The sequence below is a fragment of the Balaenoptera ricei genome, chromosome 2 (assembly GCF_028023285.1).
Source record: "Balaenoptera ricei isolate mBalRic1 chromosome 2, mBalRic1.hap2, whole genome shotgun sequence".
NCBI lineage: Eukaryota > Metazoa > Chordata > Mammalia > Artiodactyla > Balaenopteridae > Balaenoptera > Balaenoptera ricei.
This window is the reverse complement of record NC_082640.1, coordinates 1,304,572-1,328,187: the sequence shown is the minus strand read 5'-3', so window position 1 is coordinate 1,328,187 and position 23,616 is coordinate 1,304,572. Positions and strand designations below refer to the sequence as shown.

The 23,616-nt window shown below is 41.4% G+C and overlaps 1 protein-coding gene across 4 annotated transcripts in view; it reads right to left on the bottom strand.

The window, feature by feature from the left end:
• WAC (WW domain containing adaptor with coiled-coil) overlaps positions 1-23,616 on the bottom strand; it is an 88,239-nt gene that overhangs the window by 64,304 nt on the left and 319 nt on the right. For 2 of the 4 annotated variants that reach the window (XM_059909190.1, XM_059909202.1), the window contains exons 1-3: positions 23,129-23,502; positions 22,834-22,870; positions 21,117-21,312 (exon numbers count right to left, since the gene is read on the bottom strand). In XM_059909190.1, the coding sequence (XP_059765173.1) occupies positions 21,117-21,312; positions 22,834-22,870; positions 23,129-23,169 (274 nt within the window). In that variant the 5' untranslated portion in view covers positions 23,170-23,502. Of the gene's footprint in view, positions 1-21,116; positions 21,313-22,833; positions 22,871-23,128; positions 23,503-23,616 lie in introns of those variants that run through there. The other 2 variants (XM_059909192.1, XM_059909191.1) reach the window with 2 other exon arrangements.

The following is a 23,616-nucleotide window of genomic DNA, read 5'->3' as shown; positions in this document are numbered from 1 at the left end:
GGCTAATATTGTTTAGGTAACACTGTTTCAGATCAAAAACAAAATGGGACTTAAGAGAAATTAAGATCCATCTGTTACTATGGCTCTTGATTTTCAACAAGATGTGAATTCAACCCCGAAAGATTTCAACTGAGCCACTGCTGGACTGAAATAGTCTATGTTCTTTAAATGAGTTTACTTTTAAAAGTCATAATTTTACTGTCAAAATTTTACTGTCAAGAGCCAAAGTATGCCATGTTATAGTTGCATTCTTTTTTTGCTGATAAAAAATGATCTTCAGTTAACATTTTAGTCACTTTTAGGAATAAAATCACAACACGATGAATCACTAATTAAAAATAATTAGAGCAGTAATTCTCAAGGGTGAAAGAAATGGAGCACCACATGTGAGAATTTCTGGGAAAGTCTTAATTTCAGTAAGCTTGAAAAACCTTATTGAATATTCAAATATAAGGGAATTTGGAAAAAAAAAAGACCAACAACCAAAAAAAAAAAAAAAAACCCTACAAAAAAAACAAAAACTCACCTTATTGTCCTGCCTAAATATATCATAGAGAGTACTGTAAGATCTCCTTAAATAGTGGGTGGGTGGTGCATGAATTTAAAAGGATTTGAGAAACGATTTACAGAAGGAACAGTAGAGGAGATTAACCAAGATGGCGGAGTAGAAGGACGTGCTGTCACTCCCTCTTGCGAGAGCACCAGAATCACAACTGACTGCTGGACCATCATTGACAGGAAGACCCTGGACTTCACCAAGGAGGATACCCCACGTCCAAGGACAGAGGAGAAGCCACAGTGAGACGGTAGGAGGGGCGCAAGCAGAGTAAAATCAAACCCCGTAACTGCTGGGTGGGTGACTCACAGACTGGCGAACACTTATACCACAGAAGTCCACCCACTGGAGTAAAGGTTCTGAGCCCCACGTCAGGCTTCCCAACCTGGGGGTCAGGCAACGGGAGGAGGAATTCCTAGAGAATCAGACTTTGAAGCCTAGTGGGAATTGGATTGCAGGACTTTGACGGGACTGGGGGAAACAGAGATCCCACTCTTGGAGGGCACACACAAAGTAATGTGTGCATCAGGACCCAGGGGAAGGAGCAGTGAGCCTGGGGGAGACTGAACCAGACCTACCTGCTGGTGTTGGGGGGTCTCCTGCAGAGGCGAGTGGTGGCTCTGTTTCACCGTGGGGATAAGGACACTGGCAGCAGAGGTTCTGGGAAGTTCTCCTTGGCGTGAGCCCTCCCAGAGTCTGCCATTAACCCCACCAAAGAGCACGGGTAGGCTCCAGTGTTGGGTTGCCTCAGGCAAAACAGCCAACAGGGAGGGAACCCAGCCCCACCCATCAACAGTCAAGTGGATTAAGGTTTTACTGAGCTCTGACCGCCACAGCAACAGGGAGGGAACCCAGCCCCACCCATCAACAGTCAAGTGGATTAAGGTTTTACTGAGCTCTGACCGCCACAGCAACAGTCAGCTCTACCCACCACCAGAGCCTCCCATCAAGCCTCTTAGATAGCCTCAACCACCAGAGGGCAGACAACAGAAGCAAGAAAAACTATAATCCTGCAGCCTGTGGACCAAAAACCACAGTTACAGAAAGATAGAGAAGATGAAAAGGCAGAGGGCTATGTACCAGATGAAGGAACAAGAAAAATCCCCAGAAAAACAACTAAATGAAGTGGAGATAGGCAACCTTCCAGAAAAAGAATTCAGAATAATGATAGTGAAGATGATCCAGGACCTCGGAATAAGAATGGAGGCAAAGATTGAGAAGATGCAAGAAATGATTAACAAAGACCTAGAAGAATTAAAGAACAAACAAACAGAGATGACCAATACAATAACTGAAATGAAAACTACACTAGAAGGAATCAATAGCAGAATAACTGAGGCAGAAGAACGGATAAGTGACCTGGAAGACAGAATGATGGAATTCACTGCTGCGGAACAGACTAAAGAAAAAAGAATGAAAAGAAATGAAGACAGCCTAAGAGACCTCTGGGATAACATTAAACGCAACAACATTCGCATTATAGGCGTCCCAGAAGGAGAAGAGAGAGAGAAAGGACCAGAGAAAATATTTGAAGAGATTATAGTCGAAAACTTCCCTAACATGGGAAAGGAAATAGCCACCCAAGTCCAGGAAGCGCAGAGAGTCCCATACAGGATAAACCCAAGGAGAAACACGCCGAGACACATAGTAATCAAAGTGGCAAAAATTAAAGACAAAGAAAAGTTATTGAAAGCAGCAAGGGAAAAACGACAAATAACATACAAGGGAACTCCCATAAGGTTAACAGCTGATTTCTCAGCAGAAACTCTGCAAGCCAGAAGGGAGTGGCATGATATACTTAAAGTGATGAAAGGGAAGAACCTACAACCAAGATTACTCTACCCGGCAAGGATCTCATTTAGATTTGATGGAGAAATCAAAAGCTTTACAGACAAGCAAAAGCTAAGAGAATTCAGCACCACCAAACCAGCTCTACAACAAATGCTAAAGGAACTTCTCTAAGTGGGAAACACAAGAGAAGAAAAGGACCTACAAAAACAAACACAAAACAATTAAGAAAATGGTCATAGGAACATACATATCGATAATTACCTTAAACGTGAATGGATTAAATGCCCCAACCAAAAGACATAGACTGGCTGAATGGATACAAAAACAAGACCCATATATATGCTGTCTACAAGAGACCCACTTTAGACCTAGGGACACATACAGACTGAAAGTGAGGGGATGGAAAAAGATATTCCATGCAAATGGAAATCAAAAGAAAGCTGGAGTAGCTATACTCATATCAGATAAAATAGACTTTAAATTAAAGAATGTTACAAGAGACAAGGAAGGACACTACATAATGATCCAGGGATCAATCCAAGAAGAAGATATAACAATTATAAATATATATGCACCCAACATAGGAGCACCTCAATACATAAGGCAACTGCTAACAGCTATAAAAGAGGAAATCGACAGTAACACAATAATAGTGGGGGACTTTAACACCTCACTTACACCAATGGACAGATCATCCAAAATGAAAATAAATAAGGAAACAGAAGCTTTAAATGACACAATAGACCAGATAGATTTAATTGATATATATCGGACATTCCATCCAAAAACAGCAGATTACACGTTCTTCTCAAGTGCGCACGGAACATTCTCCAAGATAGATCACATCTTGGGTCACAAATCAAGCCTCAGTAAATTTAAGAAAATTGAAATCATATCAAGCATCTTTTCTGACCACAACGCTATGAGATTAGAAATGAATTACAGGGAAAAAAACGTAAAAAGGACAAACACATGGAGGCTAAACAATACGTTACTAAATAACCAAGAGATCACTGAAGAAATCAAAGAGGAAATCAAAAAATACCTAGAGACAAATGACAATGAAAACACGACGACCCAAAACCTATGGGATGCAGCAAAAGCAGTTCTAAGAGGGAAGTTTATAGCTATACAAGCCTACCTAAAGAAACAAGAAAAAGCTCAAGTAAACAATCTAACCTTACACTTAAAGAAACTAGAGAAAGAAGAACAAACAAAACCCAAAGTTAGCAGAAGGAAAGAAATCATAAAGATCAGAGCAGAAATAAATGAAATAGAAACAAAGAAAACAATAGCAAAGATCAATAAAACTAAAAGTTGGTTCTTTGAGAAGATAAACAAAATTGATAAACCATTAGCCAGACTCATCAAGAAAAAGAGGGAGAGGACTCAAATCAATAAAATCAGAAATGAAAAAGGAGAAGTTACAACAGACACTGCAGAAATACAAAGCATCCTAAGAGACTACTACAAGCAACTTTATGCCAATAAAATGGACAACCTGGAAGAAATGGACAAATTCTTAGAAAGGTATAACCTTCCAAGACTGAACCAGGAAGAAATAGAAAATATGAACAGACCAATCACAAGTAATGAAATTGAAACTGTGATTAAAAATCTTCCAACAAACAAAAGTCCAGGACCAGATGGCTTCACAGGTGAATTCTATCAAACATTTAGAGAAGAGCTAACACCCATCCTTCTCAAACTCTTCCAAAAAATTGCAGAGGAAGGAACACTCCCAAACTCATTCTATGAGGCCACCATCACCCTGATACCAAAACCAGACAAAGACACTACAAAAAAAGAAAATTACAGACCAATATCACTGATGAATATAGATGCAAAAATCCTCAACAAAATACTAGCAAACAGAATCCAACAACACATTAAAAGGATCATACACCACGATCAAGTGGGATTTATCCCAGGGATGCAAGGATTCTTCAATATACGCAAATCAATCAATGTGATACACCATATTAACAAATTGAAGAATAAAAACCATATGATCATCTCAATAGATGCAGAAAAAGCTTTTGACAAAATTCAACACCCATTTCTGATAAAAACTCTCCAGAAAGTGGGCATAGAGGGAACCTACCTCAACATAATAAAGGCCATATATGACAAACCCACAGCAAACATCATTCTCAATGGTGAAAAACTGAAAGCATTTCCTCTAAGATCAGGAACGAGACAAGGATGTCCACTCTCACCACTATTATTCAACATAGTTTTGGAAGTCCTAGCCACGGCAATCAGAGAAGAAAAAGAAATAAAAGGAATACAAATTGGAAAAGAAGAAGTAAAACTGTCACTGTTTGCGGATGACATGATACTATACATAGAGAATCCTAAAACTGCCACCAGAAAACTGCTAGAGCTAATTAATGAATATGGTAAAGTTGCAGGATACAAAATTAATGCACAGAAATCTCTTGCATTCCTATACACTAATGATGAAAAATCTGAAAGAGAAATTATGGAAACACTCCCATTTACCATTGCAACAAAAAGAATAAAATACCTAGGAATAAACCTACCTAGGGAGACAAAAGACCTGTATGCAGAAAACTATAAGACACTGATGAAAGAAATTAAAGATGATACCAACAGATGGAGAGATATACCATGTTCTTGGATTGGAAGAATCAACATTGTGAAAATGAGTATACTACCCAAAGCAATCTACAGATTCAATGCAATCCCTATCAAATTACCAATGGCATTTTTTACGGAGCTAGAACAAATCATCTTAAAATTTGTATGGAGACACAAAAGACCCCGAATAGGCAAAGCAGTCTTGAGGCAAAAAAATGGAGCTGGAGGAATCAGACTCCCCGACTTCAGACTATACTACAAAGCTACAGTAATCAAGACAATATGGTACTGGCACAAAAACAGAAACATAGATCAATGGAACAAGATAGAAAGCCCAGAGATTAACCCACGCACCTATGGTCAACTAATCTATGACAAAGGAGGCAAAGATATACAATGGAGAAAAGACAGTCTCTTCAATAAGTGGTGCTGGGAAAACTGGACAGCTACATGTAAAAGAATGAAATTAGAATACTCCCTAACACCATACACAAAAATAAACTCAAAATGGATTAGAGACCTAAATATAAGAGTGGACACTATAAAACTCTTAGAGGAAAACATAGGAAGAACACTCTTTGACATAAATCACAGCAAGATCTTTTTTGATCCACCTCCTAGAGTAATGGAAATAAAAACAAAAATAAACAAATGGGACCTAATGAAACTTCAAAGCTTTTGCACAGCAAAGGAAACCATAAACAAGACGAAAAGACAACCCTCAGAATGGGAGAAAATATTTGCAAATGAATCAACGGACAAAGGATTAATCTCCAAAATATATAAACAGCTCATTCAGCTCAATATCAAAGAAACAAACACCCCAATCCAAAAATGGGCAGAAGACCTAAATAGACATTTCTCCAAAGAAGACATACAGATGGCCACGAAGCACATGAAAAGATGCTCAACATCACTAATTATTAGAGAAATGCAAATCAAAACTACAATGAGGTATCACCTCACTCCTGTTAGAATGGGCATCATCAGAAAATCTACAAACAACAAATGCTGGAGAGGGTGTGGTGAAAAGGGAACCCTCTTGCACTGTTGGTGGGAATGTAAATTGATACAGCCACTATGGAGAACAATATGGAGGTTCCTTAAAAAACTAAAAATAGAATTACCATATGACCCAGCAATCCCACTACTGGGCATATACCCAGAGAAAACCGTAATTCAAAAAGACACATGCACCCGAATGTTCATTGCAGCACTATTTACAATAGCCAGGTCATGGAAGCAACCTAAATGCCCATCAACAGACGAATGGATAAAGAAGATGTGGTACATATATACAATGGAATATTACTCAGCCATAAAAAGGAACGAAATTGAGTCATTTGTTGAGACGTGGATGGATCTAGAGACTGTCATACAGAGTGAAGTAAGTCAGAAAGAGAAAAACAAATATCGTATATTAATGCATGTATGCGGAACCTAGAAAAATGGTACAGATGAGCCAGTTTGCAGGGCAGAAGTTGAGACACAGATGTAGAGAATGGACATATGGACACCAAGGGGGGAAAACTGCGGTGGGGTGGGGATGGTGGTGTGCTGAATTGGGCGATTGGGATTGACATGTATACACTGATGTGTATAAAACTGATGCCTAATAAGAACCTGCAGTATAAAAAAACAAACAAAACAACTAATACTAAACTTTCATTGGGTTATTTGTATGGAAACATGTTAATATAAATGTTTCAGACATTACATGAAATTTCTAAAAATCTTATATTTGTATTTGTATGGAAATATGTATGGAAATATGTTAATATAAATGTTTCAGACATTACATGAAATTTCTAAAAATCATATTTGTATTTGTATGGAAATATGTATGGAAATATGTTAATATAAATGTTTCAGACATTAAAAAAAAAAAAAAAAAAAAAGAAGGAACAGTAAAAAAAAATTAGTAAAAAGTCTGTAAAGTTTTAAACATCATTATTCAAATTAAATATAGTATATTATAGTTTATCATAAGGCAACTGACAGTAGTCTAACTATCAAGGTGACTTAAAAGAACTGGTAATAATGTGTTGGAATTAACATACCAATTACCATACACAATTTTTTAAAAAGTTTATTTAGATAGTTTCCTGAAAATGTGAATAAACTGTTTGCTTCCTTCACAAACAATACAAAAGCAACTTCAATCCAACCTAAGAATTCTAGAATAGTAAATGCACCTGAAAGCAAACTCTGAGGTTTACTACCACTCACCCGTTTTTCACATGTACTAGATATGTAAAATGGCATGTAAGTTTAACAGCACTGAGCACCTGCATTTATATGCCAGGCCCTGATACAATTAAAATTAACACAGCCTCTACCTTCCAGGAGCTGAGAGAAGGCAAACCACGTACGTGAACAATTACAACTCACTGGACGGCAGCTGTAAGAGGAACAGGGTCAAGGAAGGCTTCACACAACAGAAGAACTGGGACCCTGAAGGGTTAAGAGGTTTGCCAAGAAAAATAAGGTGGGGTAGGAGTAGTGAGAGGACAGTTTTGGCTGTGAAAAACACATACAAGGGGGACAAAAGTATCTGATGTTCTCGACCGGGAAAGCAGTTTCTATACGACTGTAACAGAGAGAAAGGAGAGGGGGGGCTGAGAAAAGTTTGGACTCTTGGCCACGGTGACTCGGAGGATTTTCAATTCTTCAAATTTTCTAGCTATGTTTACAAGCAGAAACTCTATTCTGAGATGCCAACTTTCCAGCGTGAACATAACAGCGGTTTCTTTTCACCTCAGTGTCCCCTATGTACACCAGGCAGAAAGACCACCCAGGCAGGCATATGAGGAAGCAGGGAGGAAAACTCCCAGATCTGCACAGTCATGTTGCTCGTATGTAATGTGCTTAGATATAGAGCCTCCATGAGGTCTAGGGTTCCTCCTAAACACAGGAGGAAAGGAAAGGAAAACTTCCCAAGTATTAACCAAGACAGAGAATACTCAAGTTAGGAACGTCCCATGAAACATGCCTCACGAGCAAGAAGGTATGCGGACCTAGAAATCCAAGGAGAGGGTGCGCAGCAAGGACAGGACGACGCAGAGCGCGCTAACGTGTCGGTGCAGATAAACGAGACTCAGAGCTCAGGAAGCGCTCGTTAACAGCAGCATGGAGAGGAAAGACAGCATGATGAAACATCAAAAAACTACCAATAAGGAAGGAGAAATCACTTCAAAGGACTTCAGTAAAAGAACGAGTGGAAGGTTTTCAGTGGACCTGGCAACCAAGAGATTATTAGCAACCGCGAAAAGAGAAATCTCAATACTACAGAGAGAAGATGCCATAACAGCAATGGGCTAAATTTAAATTTTAAAACACTAAAACTTCTTAGTTGCATTAGCCACATTTCAAGTATTCAATAGGCACACGTGGCTGGTGGTTACCATACTGGAGAGCTCAGATACTGAACATTTTCAACTACACAAACGTTCTTTTGGACAGTGGCTAACTAACCTAGACTCTCCTTCCCAAATATAAACGTACAACTTCAAACAGCAAAAATATGAGGAAACCAGTAACATGGAGGAGATAAACCAAACCCAGACAGAAAACTTTCTGAGGACACATATTTGACATGGGAAAAACTCGAATATAATATAAAATCTCAAGAGTATTTCTACCGAATCACAGTCATCAAATTACAATGTTATTTAAAAATTAAATCATCCAAAATAAAACTTTCAACAGGTGGACAAAACGAACACAGCTTTCACTATAACTATGGCACTAGGAGAACCTGCCATGGGATTCTTCTCCCCAGAGTCCAATGTACTCTCATTCAAAAAGTATCCAAACACCTACTTTTTACTAAGCAAGAGATAAGAACAGAACCAAAACACATCTAACACAAACCCCAAAAGGAGAAGAGTCAGAAACAATTTTTAAAAAAGAGGGGGAGGGTGGCAGGAGGAGGGGAGAGGGAATGACCCTTTCTAAGGGTTATCCTTTGGCTAAAACAGCCCTAAGCAGAACTACAAAAAGAAAAAAAGACCACATTTAACAAGGAGAGACTGGTGAAGGAGAAATCCTAAAGACTCTCAAGCTGGGGGTGGGAGAGTAGAGGAAAGCGAGACACACGCATTGTAATGGGTTAAGCTACCTATGAAAAAGAACTAGGTTTGATGTGGACTTCCCATCTGCAACTAGGAATAGTAATCAATTTAGAAGGAGCTTCAAAAAAATTAAATAAAATTTTAAAAGATTCAAGGAAAAATGATTTTAATCTAGCCAAAAGATCATTCTCCATGTCTAGAAACAAAATGAAGACATGTTTGGGCATAGCAAAGCCTCAGATTACCACCCATTAAAAAATAATAGTTATGAATCTTTATGTAAACATAAAGGTAGAACACATAAAGGAAAAAATGCTTTTAAAAAATAAGTGAAATCAACTATCATACTGGAAAACTTTCTCACCTGTCAGAAAACAGATCAAGTAAACATTAAGAATAAAAGGATTTCTATTACATAGTAACGTACGTCAGAATTAAAGAACTTGATCTAAACAGTTCTTTGTACCGAAGAGAAAAATACATTATTTTCAAACATCTCAAAAATATCTGCTGTCATTAAACTATTAACGAGAAAAAAAATCTTAATTCCAAAAGGCCAATAAAATTAGAAAAACAAAAAGCCAAATAATAATTTTTAAAATACCGATTTACAACATTCATTTAGAAATTTGAAGGCACGCTTCTAAATACTCCTGGACTTAAAAAAAAAAAAAAAAAAGGAAAATCAAAACTGAAATCACCTTTAGGCCTGAATTAAAATGAAATCACTCTATAACTCTACATTAAAATCTATGTAGGGCTTCCCTGGTGGCACAGTGGTTGAGAATCTGCCTGCCAATGCAGGGGACACGGGTTCGAGCCCCGGTCTGGGAAGATCCCACATGCCGCGGAGCAACTGGGCCCGTGAGCCACAACTACTGAGCCTGCGCGTCTGGAGCCTGTGCTCCGCAACAAGAGAGGCCATGACAGTGAGGCCCGCGCACCACGATGAAGAGTGGCCCCCGCTCGCCGCAACTAGAGAAAGCCCTCGCACAGAAACGAAGACCCAACACAGCCAAAAATAAAAATAAATTAATTAATAAAATCTATGTAATATGAACAAAGCAGCAAAGTTTAGAAAATTTACATGTCAATCCATTCTACATTATCAAAGTAGGAACCAGAAGTTTCTATATTAGTGAAATTTTGATACGGTTCCCAAACAAGATTGTAAGAGCAATAAAGAGGTCACCCAATGACAAATACATGTCCAAACCTATCTCTCTAGATTTGACACCAGAAATCTGTTTTTCCCTCAAAATACGCGTATCAACTGCAATCCTCTTTAAATTCTACTTCTACCATCTTAATCCAAATCCTAATCACCTCAAATCTATAGCACAACAAGCACTGCTAACAATACACGGCTTTATATAATCAAAGGTTGGCTAACGTGCCCCACATCCGCACACTAAAGGACAACCTCAAAGCCTAACTGTACAGCGTGCCCACGTGCGAGGACACGAGGGGAAGTCGTGAGTAGTGTGTCGTCCCCTGAGCTAGGAACGACATGGTGCTGACAAAAGTCCCACTGAACAGCGAGCAGGAGCCACCAGCAGTTCTCCTGCTCTAAGGGGAACAGACTTGATGAAAATGAAAACCAACTAAGACATCAGTTAAACAGTAATTCCCTATGTCTGCACTAAAAATAGCAGTTTGACATTTAAATACTAAAAGGAGTGCTACATTTTAAAACCTGTTCTTCCCAAGAATCAAGAACATCCCTAAATTATGAGAGTCGGTATCAGGGACTCACCCAACTCCTGGTCAAGGTAACAATAAATCAATCTAGCCCAAATCAAACTGACGCGGAAATCTGGAGGGACCAAGTACCTTGGGTCTACTTTTGCAAAATAATCAACACTGACATTTAAGTTACATTACAAAGGAACTACCATACTTACACAAAAATACAAAACTGAGGTTGGTCTACAGCTTTAGACAGTACAGCCTTGCGACTTAACCCTGAAGAATATTCTTTATAACTTAAATGTCCCATGATAAACGAGACTCACCTCCATGCAGAGTATTAAATACGAATGCTTTAAAACCCTGATAAGGAGCCAACAGGCAGCAGGAACACATCGTCACAGAAAAGGCTGTGGGACAGGAGAGAACACCACTTCTAACAGCCTACCTTACTGTGTTCCAACTCCCATGTTTTCCCCAGGGCTTCAATGAATGTTTTCATAAACCACCAGCACATACTTTTATGAAGTTGGAAGAGTCTGGAAACTTATTCTTCACAAATGCATTATTAAATGCAGAAATATTTACCATGATCTTCTCATCTAAGCCAAAATATTCCAGAACAACATCTTTTACTCGTACTGCTTTCTGGCTACCACAGAGGACTAGTTCTATGGGTACAGTACAGGTCAAAACCCTTCAGAAGACGCCAACCCGACGCCATGCTCTTCGGGCACAGCGCCACGCGATTCAGCAGGAATGAGAGATTAAGCCAGAAGACCAGCACTACCTAACACATCCAACACGCTCAGCCTGAGCTTCCTTTAAAATCCAACTATAGCTGACCCTTGACCCACGCAGGTTTGAACTGCATTGCTCCACTTACAGGCAGATTTCTTCCCCAATATACACATTCCACAGTCCCCACGAGCTGAAGTCAGCTGAATCTGAAACGCAGAGCGGCGGGTAAGGATGCTCGACTGTGAAGGCACACACAGAACGGCTACGGGGGCAGGGGGCTGGCTGGCATCCTAACGCCTGCACCGTTGGACGGCCCGCTCTGCTCCTCAGGGGCGACCGCAGGAAGACGGTCTGCTAGCCCCTGAGGTCAGCCTGAGCACGACGACTCGGGTCAAGGCTCTGTCTTCCGAAGAAACAAAAACCAGATGCAGCTTAGCACCGGGCTGTCTCAGGCAAGGCTGACTGCACGGGAATGGGGAGGTGTGCGCCGGAGTCACCTGATCCAAGCAAGAGCGGCAGCTGCAGAGACGACCCAAACATATCCTGCTGGCCTGGCCAGCTGCTAATACTGGTTAAAAACTCCTCCACTTCCCAGCATTCGTTCTACTCTGGAGCAACGGCTGTTACATTAGATGCCACAGGACGCTAACTGAGAGATTTAAGGCGTAACTGTGTACAAATTATACTATTATCTGTGCACTAGAAAAGAAGGTGACGGAGAAGACAGTTCTCTGAAACTCAAGAAAGCACACAGTATGACCTGGCAAACAACCACTCCGACTTCTAGACTCCTAACGAGAAAATTCACATTCCTTCACGTCCATCTCAGCGTTCCTCCTCTTGTGCGTACTCTCCCTAGGTCTACAGTCTGCATGTATCTAAATTAAACCAGTGTGTATTTAAAAATTCAGTTTTACACACACACACACAAAAATTCAGTTTTCTAGTCTCCCCTCCCCAACCACCCCCCATTGCTCTGACTGACGGTAATTCACATGGAGTCAGGAATTTGTAGCTCTAAAAGCTTCCTAGGTGACCTGAATAGACAGCCAAATTTGGGGTAACTACCCTAAATGCGTGTTTTGGATTACCCTTCCATCGATCCTAAAACTCTCTCAACTGCAGAGCTCCGGATATGAGCAGCTAACAAGCTAGCATGGCCCTGCAGCCCCTTCACGTCACTCTCACCCATCAGACTCCTCACCTGGCAAGTGAAATACCCAGGACAGTCCTTCCTAAGGAAGAAGGAAGAAAGAAGCAGTAGCTTGAGACTGGGGCTGCTAGTCTGACACCAACTCCTCATCAGTCACAGGAATAAGGATAAACATAATAATGTACTATGTCACAGTCTGAGCACTTGGCTAGATGCTTCACAAGTGTTCCAAGGTTTGTAATTTTCATTCAACCCCACAGCAAACCTAGTGAGTGGACACAAAAACACAGAGCGAGTGACATGCCTGAAGTCAGCACCCAGCTACACCTATCAGCGACTGGACTAAAACACAAATCTAACTGAAAGATGGCTCCACCCATTGGTTAAGGATAAGAGGTAAGTATTCACATTCTCTGAGCAGTAACTAAAAGTACGCCTGGTCAGTCCTCTCAGATTGATACTGCCAACACCAAGTGTCTACTGAATCCACTGTGAAAATATACTAAAGACGAGCCAAATAACCCCATAATATGAAACCATTTTTAATAAGAACTGCAAAGGCTATGTATAGTATCCTTCTCATATGTTATGGCACAAGAAGGAGTCCTATGAAAACTACCGACAGGATCTGAGGCGATTTCATTTTCTCCCTTCTCTGCATTTTCTAGTTTTTCTATAATAAATTCGTACTAACAAAGAAAAACTCTAGTACAAGCAGCACTATACAGTTCAAGGGCCCATTAACTCCAATCCTGCCTGGCATAAAGATGCTGTTTCAGAAATCAAGCAGATAAAAAATTTCTTTAGAAAAATAGGAAAACGTGTTAAGCTAAATAGGTCAACAGGGTGATCATATTCTCCAGAACTGTGCTGTCCAATTCCGTAGCCACTAACCACACGTGGCAAGTAGGCACAGGAAACGTGGCCCCCAACTGAAATATGCAATTAGCGTAAAATACCAGATTTCAAAGACTTTGCACAAAAAAAGGATTATTAAAAAAAAATCTTAATAGTTTTTAAAACATCCAGTGCATGCTGAAATGAGAATATTTTGGATACGTCAGGTTATATAAAATATACTAAAGCTCACTCCTACTTCAACAGCGCTACTAGAAAACTCGTCTTCGTGGCTCACTTTGTTTCTACTGGGCAGTGCTGCTCTAAGACCTTGTCACTCACGTGCAGCCAACAACACGGCAACATCTGGGATCTTGTTAAAAAGGCAGACCCTTGGGCCCTACCCCAGAACTGCTGAACTAGAAAATGCATTTTAGCAAGATCCCCAGATGTTCAGCATACACACACACGTTGGAGATACACTATTCCGGAAAACCACAATTTCATTTCCCTTTCCATCTTGACAATCCCAATAGTCTTTCATCTACCCATTTACTAAAATCTGCCATGGTGTCAGACACTGTTCTAGGCAACAGGGATACAAGGGGATAAAATCATCAACAAATTTACTCCCTATTCTGGTGGAGTATATTCCAGAGGACACGCAAAACCGTCAGTCCTGCTGTAACACTTTTTGTCGAAAAATGCCAATTTGAGCACCGTTGATTTATCAGGAAACTACCTGAGCATGACACAGATTTCCCCACTTACCTACAAGCAACTTCACCCGGGAGGAACACCAGCTGCAGCCAGCTGGACCCGGCTACACTGGAGTTCACGGCACAGACACATACGCCTCCAACACCTGCCAGCTACCCCAGCTCAGCGTCCGAGTTATGGGTCACATCCCTCCACAGTCGGTTACAATCTTCAAAGGGTTATTTCAGATAACCCTCCTTCCATCACTTCACAGTAGCTCACAAACTGCAACCCTTCCACAAGCTGCTAACTTCAGGTCTTTGTCAAGGTAAAATGCCGCATCTACTGCATCGTTAGTGTACTCCTTGACAGTTTAACAAAGTTGTGCAAGACCTTCGCAAGGCTCCCCCCTTCCTAACGTGCCGCCGACAGTGTTCTTGGAGTCCTGTGCCCCACCCACGTCTCCCCCATAAACCCTGGGGTGCACTCGGCACGGCACGGTAACTTCCAGGAACACGTGCTGTAACACAATGACAAGAAGGTGGTAACATCAGGTCACCTAAGTACAAAGAAGGAACAAAGCAGTGGGAAGGACAGGCGATGACAGGACGGCTGTCTGAGTGACCGGAACGGCAGGTAAGGCCTCTGGGAGAGGGTGGCACTTCGGCAGACACCCTGCTGGAGAGACGGCAGCAGGGGTACACACAGAAAGATGAACATCCCAGAAACGAGGAGCAAAACGTGCACAACTCTTGAGACAAGAACAAACCTGCTGCAGGGCCAGTACGGACAGAGCAGCTCGGACAAGGGGAAGAGGCCGAAGAGGTACCCAGACGCCAGATTACACAGGGCTTATCACAGGCCTCGGTAAGTAACACCGTCAGGGAAGGGTCTCGGGCATGACAGTGATGTAAGCTGTCATTTTAACTGGACTACTCTGGCTACGTGCTGTGTGAAGCATAAAAGATGTGGGACACCATTCAACAGGCTCCTGCAGAGTCCAGGTGGGAGAAGGAAGGAACAACAGTTTTATTTTAAGTACAGACGGTCCCAGACTTACCATGGTTCGACTTAGGATTTGTTGACCTTACAATGTGTGGAAGCCAACAGGCAGGCGGTGGGACCCATACTTGTAATTCTGAATCCTGCTCTTCTCCCAGGCTGGCGAGCGATACGCGGGAGGATACGCCCTCAGGATCGGAGCGCCCCGTCAGCCACGTGACTAGAAGGCGAACCACCCCTACACTTACAGCCGTTCTGCTTTTCACTCTCAGGACAGCAGTCCGTCAGTTACACGCGCTAGTCAACACTTTACTGTAAAGCGGGCTTTGTGTTAGACGATTTTACCCAAAATGATTTTGCTCATGTAAGTGTTCTGAGCACATTTAAGGTAGGTTACATGTATTAAATGTAACATGCAATAAACTAGGTACTATAGTTTAAACTACAGTACTTTTTTATAGTACATTTCCAACTTATGATATTTTCAACTTTTGGTGGGTTTATCGAGATGTAACCCCACTGTAAGTCGAGGAAGATCTGTACTAAGAAGCGGTTACAGCTGGAGTACAACTTTAAGGTAGAGATAAGGTTTTATATGCAGCAAAAAGACTCGCTTCCTACTTTCAACAATTAATAGTAGGCTAAATAACTAGATTATATGTTCATCAGTAAAACAGGAAGAATCCTGATCGGCCTAATTCAATGGGTTATGGGACCAGGTGAAAAACAATGTAAAAGGGCTTTCAAGATTATGAAGCATCATATAAATCATAAAAAGGAGAGTCTTCATAGGATATACTTTCAAGCCCTAAATAACTGGTTTTGAAATGACTGACAAACAGTATCTCCAGTTCTTAGCACAGGGTCGCAGAAGTAGAGTCCAGGTACAGATGTGGTCCCAGGTACAGAATCTCTACCAAGATACCCCAGCTCATTGCTAGCTCCACTCTTTCCAGCATTAAAACAAAATGGTTCACTACATAAATCAAAAGCATTCTGCACAACAGAATAAGACAAACAGAGCCTCAACAGGAAGACAACCTAGAATATATAAATTTTCTGTGAATTATGGACCAGAAATCCTAAGTATGTTACACCAAGAACCTTAGATACATCTTGCAGAACTAAAACAGTTCAACTGAGACTGCCTTAAAAGATCAAAGTAAACCATTCCAAAATATTTTTGATTGTGAAATTGAAATCCATTATATCATAAATACATAATAACCACCTCTTTAAGAGTAACAAACAGGTTAAAATGTGATGACTAGAAGACAAATGACATGGTACGTGTCCAAACACACGCACAAATGTTTAGAGCATGTATTTCCTAAAATTAAGGAATACTGAAGAGCTGAAATATTAAAACTGTTTATCCACCAACCTTACTCTGTTCCTCTTGAAATGGAATACCTATTTCCTGTGGTCTTTTTTAACTGACCTATGGAAACCCAATGCAAACCTATCTGCCTAGTTTATTACCTTACTACATATACACTGGACCAATAAAAATAGATAATACTTACCTATTTTCACTAGACAGAAAAACACTTAATTCAAGTATCAGTAAATTTTAGATTCTGTATGAAATTTCCAAGTTGCTTTGAAAACAAGCCTCTGTATACAAGGGCTTAACTTGAGAAAAATGGCTTCTTCCTAGCAAAATTGGCAAGCTTTCCCATTAAAACTTATTTTTAAAAGTACACTAACATGATCATCTGGTCTAGAACTACACACACACACACCACACCTACACCCACACCCACAGTACCACTGTCAATGCCCTGATGTTGATACCCTACTATAATTCACTAAGATGTATCCAGAGCATTAAGAGGATACAAGTAAAGTCATCTTTATACTAATTTGTAATATAGTAAACACCCACCAAATAAAGTTCACATATGCCTGAATGTTTCATCTCCAACAGTGTACACAAGTTACCAGAGTAGAGAAGACTAATTTCTAGACTCATCTGTCACTATGGGTTCCTTCCATAAAAGTAAATCTTCCCTCATCTGTAACCTGTAATACAGGGATACTATCCGTACCATCTACCTTCCAAGGTCAGTGAGGATCAAATGAGACTGTTCATTTTATAGCACTTTCTCACATTACAAACGCACAGCATATTTCCTTTTATTCCAAATGTAAGTTATATGAATAACCGTAAGACCGTACTGTGCAATTATCAGTCTATTATTTAATGTGAAAATACTAAAACATTACGAAATTATACTTTAAAAACTATAAAAACACCAATTATCCCCAAATACTCCCTACTGAACAATTCCTTCAAATGTTACAGTAACCGTCATTTGACAATTGTATTAAATACATTTCCAAATTTCTCCAGATATAACTAAATGACAAGAAAATAAAATAAAAGCTTTCATTATGCAGCTAAAAACTTTAAAATCTTTAGAAATCTAACCACTAAGGGCAATTTTTCCTTTGTACTCAAAGGTATTTGAATGCTAACTAAAAAGCTATGCAAAATCACTGTAAGTCCCACAAATCAGGGAACCAATAAAGAATATTTTTCAATTAACCAATTGAGCTACGCTATCTCCCCCCAAAAGATGTTTCTAACAAGTATGTTTCTGACAGTTAATTCTTAGAGGGATGATGAGAAAAATGGGACAACCCCCAAGAGGCTGAAGTTTTGTGGAACAGCTTTACAGAATCCTTGTAAAGATAGCCTTCATTCCTAAACTCATTTGTACTATCAACATTCTTAAAGTTACTTGGTAAAATTATCCTCAGAACTAGTTTCGTTAAAGAAAAACATACTTTAACGAAATGGAAAGAATTTTAAAATTCCACAGAAGTACAAGTTCAACCAGAATTGTACTGTCATACTTCTGAGGTGGGGGGATGTAAGCCGCACCTTTAAAAACATGTCTAAGCTATAAAAACAAATCCAGTATACCTTAAGATTCTTGTTTTTGGTTATTTTTAAACAAAAAATATTTTGCAGATAGATCACAGAATATATAAAAATAACTTATTCCACAAAGTTAAACAACCTTCTAGGTAAGTTATAATGTCACATAACTTCCCTTAATTACGACAGATATCTACATTCCCTTTCATAAATCCTATGGGATAAAAACCTCTAATTCTTTTAACTGCACATACTAAGCTGGAATAAATCCTTCTTAGCTGCAGATTTCTGAAAGTGACGATCCTCCTCAATCCCTGCTTTCTGACTTTTTATGATGTACTTTAAAGTCATTTTATATATTACTCTGAATTGACACTTTTCAAGGAAATCCAAGGTGCCATGGAAGAAATCTAGTAAATTACTGAAAAAAAATATGCTGTGATGTGGACAGATGCCAGTAAAGCCCCATTTGGGGGGGGGGGGATACACACATCTTTAAATTAGGTAGTTATTAAAATTATTAGATTTTTTAAATCCTAAAATAAAAATCAATTTGAAATTAGTTCAATAAATACAGTAACCTGTTCTTACATTAAACTGTTACTTACAAATGCTGAGTGCACAGATAATCCAACTCACTTGCATTTCACTTTGGATAATGGTTTTGCCTGTTATGTGAACATTTATCTAAATATATTTGAATTCATATTTATTTAAAGATAAAAATCTCAGGGAATAAAAATGCCTGTAATAAAATTACATATTCCCCTTAAAATCTCAGTTTCAAACTCTCATTAGCAAGGGAAAAAAAAAACACACCTGGAGTCAAAGTATAGTGACTAAATATATCAGTATTAACTGAGGGAAGAATCACCACTTCACATCTTTAAAACACAGAATTAACATCAAAGATGCACTCCAAGCTCAAGAATGCATATCTGATTTTATGGTATTCATTATTATTCCTACCTAGTGTAAAGTAATATGGTAGCCAGGTATATGAGAGACAATACAGTCAGGGATGAAGTTAATATTAGTTAAAAGGCTCCAGACAAAGAAAAGCAAACAGCTAAAAAAGCAAATCAGAAAGTGGGGTTTAACTGAGCAAGTGACTAGATCAGAAAAATAAGTTTCTTACAAATGCAGCTAAAGAACCATCAGCAAGCAAATGCAAATAAAATGGAAACTAAAAGCAAACAAGAGATATCTGGACTACACACAGGAAGGAGAACTAAAATCAAAATGAATAAAGGAAAAGCACAGAAAAAGCAAGCAGCTAAACCACCACCACCAGCTCTCCAGAGTCAGAGCCTTTAAGAATAGCTTCAAGGCCAGGATCACATCTTAGCATTACTTCCAGGAATACCACACAACTGTTGACACACAGCAGATGCCCAATGTTTGCTGAATGAATGAGCAACAAAATGTTCTTGGGATTATTTCACCTGTAAAAGAATTTACCAGGCATGGTTCACTGTAAATGTATGAAAGCATTTACAGAAGTCAAGTTTCCTAGAGTACTTAAAATGACCTCCTTCCTGGATTTGGGGATACATGATAGATTAACCAGATCATTATCACTAAAAGAGAACCTGGGATACTTATCCATAAGGAGATGAGGTGCCACATCCTATTTAGTCACAATCACCAAAATTTTAAAGATAAAGCAAAATACAGTGCAAACAGTACTGCCTTCTAAGAGCTAACATTTGAAATGAAATCCACTACAGAAGACTGGTTGGCAATAGAATCATCTCAGACTACACAAACACTATGAAAATTTACCCACAAAATTAAAAACGTTAATAGTTTAAGTAATTCTGCCCAAGAACTTGTAACGCTTAATAACCAAACCCATCTGCTGTTACTTACAAACAAATATATAGTTTATCTGTGTAAGCAGCACAAAGCTATACTATACGTAATGGAGAACTATATTCCCCTCCCGTTCAATAACCATCCACATATTCCATCTCAATGCAATCTTCTCATCATTATTAATTCCTCAACCCAGTAGTTATATACAGAGGTGGCCAATGTTTCTCAATATCCCATCACACTGAGTAGAGCTGACTTCCACCCTAGGAGGCAAAAAAGAGAACCAGAAGATGCAGAATTCTTTTTTTTTTTTTTTTTTTGAAGTAAAGCAAAATATTGAGAAGCTAGCTGAAAATCAGACAGAAAGCCATGTGAGACTCCACCGAGTTTCCTTAGAAGTTTATAAAAGCACAATCAATAAGGTATATTTATTTCGAACACGTTATCTATTAAGCAATTTAAGATCTTATAGCAGGGAAAAATAGAGATTAATTGCCTCAGCGAAATTGGTTTATCCCTCAATGCATCCTTTAGACATGAAATCTGATTATTTTGGTAAATTTTGGCCACATTAAATCTGAAAACAGTTAAGAGTTTAACTTTTTTCCTCAGCCTTCCACCTACCACAAAGAACTTGAGGCAAAGGAATAGCTGAAGGGTAACACCACTGGGGCTAACTTTTAACAAGGTGAATATGTAAATAAATATAGAAGTTATATTAATGAGATCCTAGGGAACAGGAAAAATCTCATTTAAAAGTTCACAGCAAAAACTTAAGAAAAATTTTCTGAATCACAAATGATTTTTTTAATCTGTGAACTGTCTCAAAATACCTACTAAATTTTTAAATTCGTACTTTACCATCAGGAGACATGGCTGAACTCCCTAAAAAAAAAAATTCAAGCAGAAACAAGTATCTCAAAATAAACCAAGCCAAATAAACTGAAACCTTTACTTGAAGAGGCGAAAGTTCCTTTCTTGGAAAAACGTCCTGCACTTCCCTCAGCATTCATAAAGCACTGGTAGGCTACAAGCATAAATGCATTCTCTAATTATCAGCTACTGGAGTCCAGTTTTGGATGCTCAGGTCAGCACCTGTTATCTCTACATCACTTGTTTGGGAATCAAATAAATTAATAAAAATATTCTGATGACATAACCAGGCAGTAATGTCTGCAAGCTGGAAACATGACTGACACCTTTTGTTTTATACAGAATTACCATGAAAAACAAACATGTGAAAGTTTCAACAAAAAAGCTACTCACCACCATCCCTCTCTCTAACTCTGTGAATATGCACATTTTTGGCCTTACTGTGACCTGTGCTGTCACTGTATTTGTTTTCAGGACTATCAGATCTCCGCAACATTTTATTTGGTGGTGAAGGATCTGCGGCGTCTCGCATTTTTTCATGTCTGTGATCACCGCTACTGGGGTGACTCTTCGATGAATACTTAAGTGCCTGTAAAACATCACCCCCCCCCAAAAATAAGAGAATTAAAACCTTGAACTCAACTTTCTGGGTTAGTTCTACCGTAAAACTTGGCATATTAACTTCATTCCGTTTTATGAATTTGTATCAAGAAAATTAAAATTTCCTTTTCCAATTCTTTCAGTTATTTAGACAAGACCTAAATGCCTAAGAGTTACTGTAAGGTCCCTCATACAAATCAAAACACCACGTTCAAAAAAAGAGATCCACTCCACTCATTACCTTGTAAGTACAAGAAATCATACACTTTGGTAAATCAACTCAATTAATCTTTCTGGGAATTAGAAAGTTTAATCTAAAGGAGAGTACTACCGTCATCCGTTTTTGCTCTGCAACTGCTACGCTAGACACAAAATATAAGCAAGCATGCACAGGTTTCTGCAATCCAACAAAACAAAAGCATCACTTTCTCCAATTCTTGGGTTCAGGCACGTAAAGCATTTGAGATCTGACTTCCCTGCTCTTGCAGGTGCGGGAAATAATGTTAAGAGGCAGAAACGCTGGCTACTATTTCTGACCTATCACAGCGGAACTTAATGGAACTCCCTCACAACAATGTATCTGAGACAACCACAACATGGCAGTCTTTCAAAGCGCATCATCAATTATGCTTTGGAGGGCCCGGCTCAACAGGGTTTGACCTCTGACTTATGCAAACTAATGAACACTGTTTTGCACATCAGGGGGCCTAGGGTTTTTAACTTGGGCTTTTAACAAATCATGCTGGCCAGTAACACAACCGTCAGCTTAGAAACCTGCTCTCCTACCCGGTAAGGGATCAGACGCAGAAAGTCTTTCCTCCTAGTGTCATCTGAGCGCTGCCAACCATGTCTGAGACCCGCCCCACCGCCGGAACCAGGGGCCACTTCTACCAGGACTTTTTTTTTTTTTTTAATTACAGGTTTACGTGCAGCCGCCGCAGGCACACACTAGAAGCACCTTCCTTACTTAGAGCGGCTGCCTCAGCACCCAAAGACCTCAACTCCGGCAGGAACAAAAGCGCCATCTTCCACTAGCAATGCACTTAGCCGCCCCGAAAACAAACTGCGAAGGGAGAGCGCTCCACCGCGCGCCCGGGAGTCGCAAACCCGTCGGCAGCTTCGCCCCGGCCTCGCGCCTACTCTGGACACCCTTCCGGCAACTTCTCGTCGCCCCGCTACAAAGGAGCGTGGCTCCAGAGGCCCCAGCGCCTCGCCCCACCGAGTCCCTCCCGCCCAGAGGCCCGAGTCCGGCCCCGCCCGGCCGAGAAGGGCTCCGCTCGCCACGCGGAGCTGCGCTTCCTCCAGTCACCTGTCAAGATGAGCGCCCACACCTCGCCGGCGAGCGCCGCGGGGGCCGAGCGCAGGCTGCGGGCGCCGCGGAGCCGTGGCCCCGAAGGGCCTGCAGCGGCTCGCGAAGCCTGCGCTCGAGTAGCGGCTCCTCCCTCCCCGCCAGCCCCGCCACCCCGCCGGCCCCGCCGGCCCCTCCGGCCCGCGCCCGGCCCGCGGGTACCTGGTAAGGCTGCGCGTCCCCCCGCCGGTCGTGACAGCTGGAAAACAGGAAAAGAGGCGGCCTGAGGCTGGGGGCCCCGGCGCCCCCCCCGCGGAGCCCCCGAAGCCCGCCCGCGCGCACACGCACACTCGCGCCCGCCGCCCGCCCGCCCGCGCGGCCGCTCCCCCTCCCGGCTGCTCCGGATCAGGGTTAACAACAAAAATGGCGGCGCGGCCGGCCCAGATAAGGAGCAGCCGCCCCCCCGCCGCCCGCCCCGCCGCCCGCCCCGCCGCCCCGAAACGAAAAGACGATTTACCCATCACTGAGTCTCTGCTGTTTCCTCGCATACATTACCATCAATGCCCGGCCTGTGAGCGTGTGTCGGGGACGGGGAGCGGCCGCGGAGCCGGGCGGCGGGCGGGCGCGCAGGCGGCGGGCGGCGCAGGGCCCGGCGCGCCCTCGGCGACGCTCAGCACCTCCCCGTCACTGGCGCCGGCGCTCCCGGGCCATCCCCTCCGTCCGCACCACGCTCACGCTCGGCTCGGCTCGGCTCGGCTCAGGCCAGGCAGCGGCGAACCGAGGGAGGGGGCACCAAGACGCGTCCGGCTCGGCCCCGCGCGCAGCGACTGCCTCCTCCGCCTTCGCCTCCTCCCGCTCCGCCGCCGCCTCGCCTCCTCCCCCCGCCGCCGCCGGGTCCTCCTCCTCCTCCGCCGCCTCCTCCTCCTCCTGCCGCCGCCGCTGGTGCCGCCGCTGCCGCTCCACCAACTACATCCGGGCAACTCGGCCGCTGCGGCCTTCGGAAAC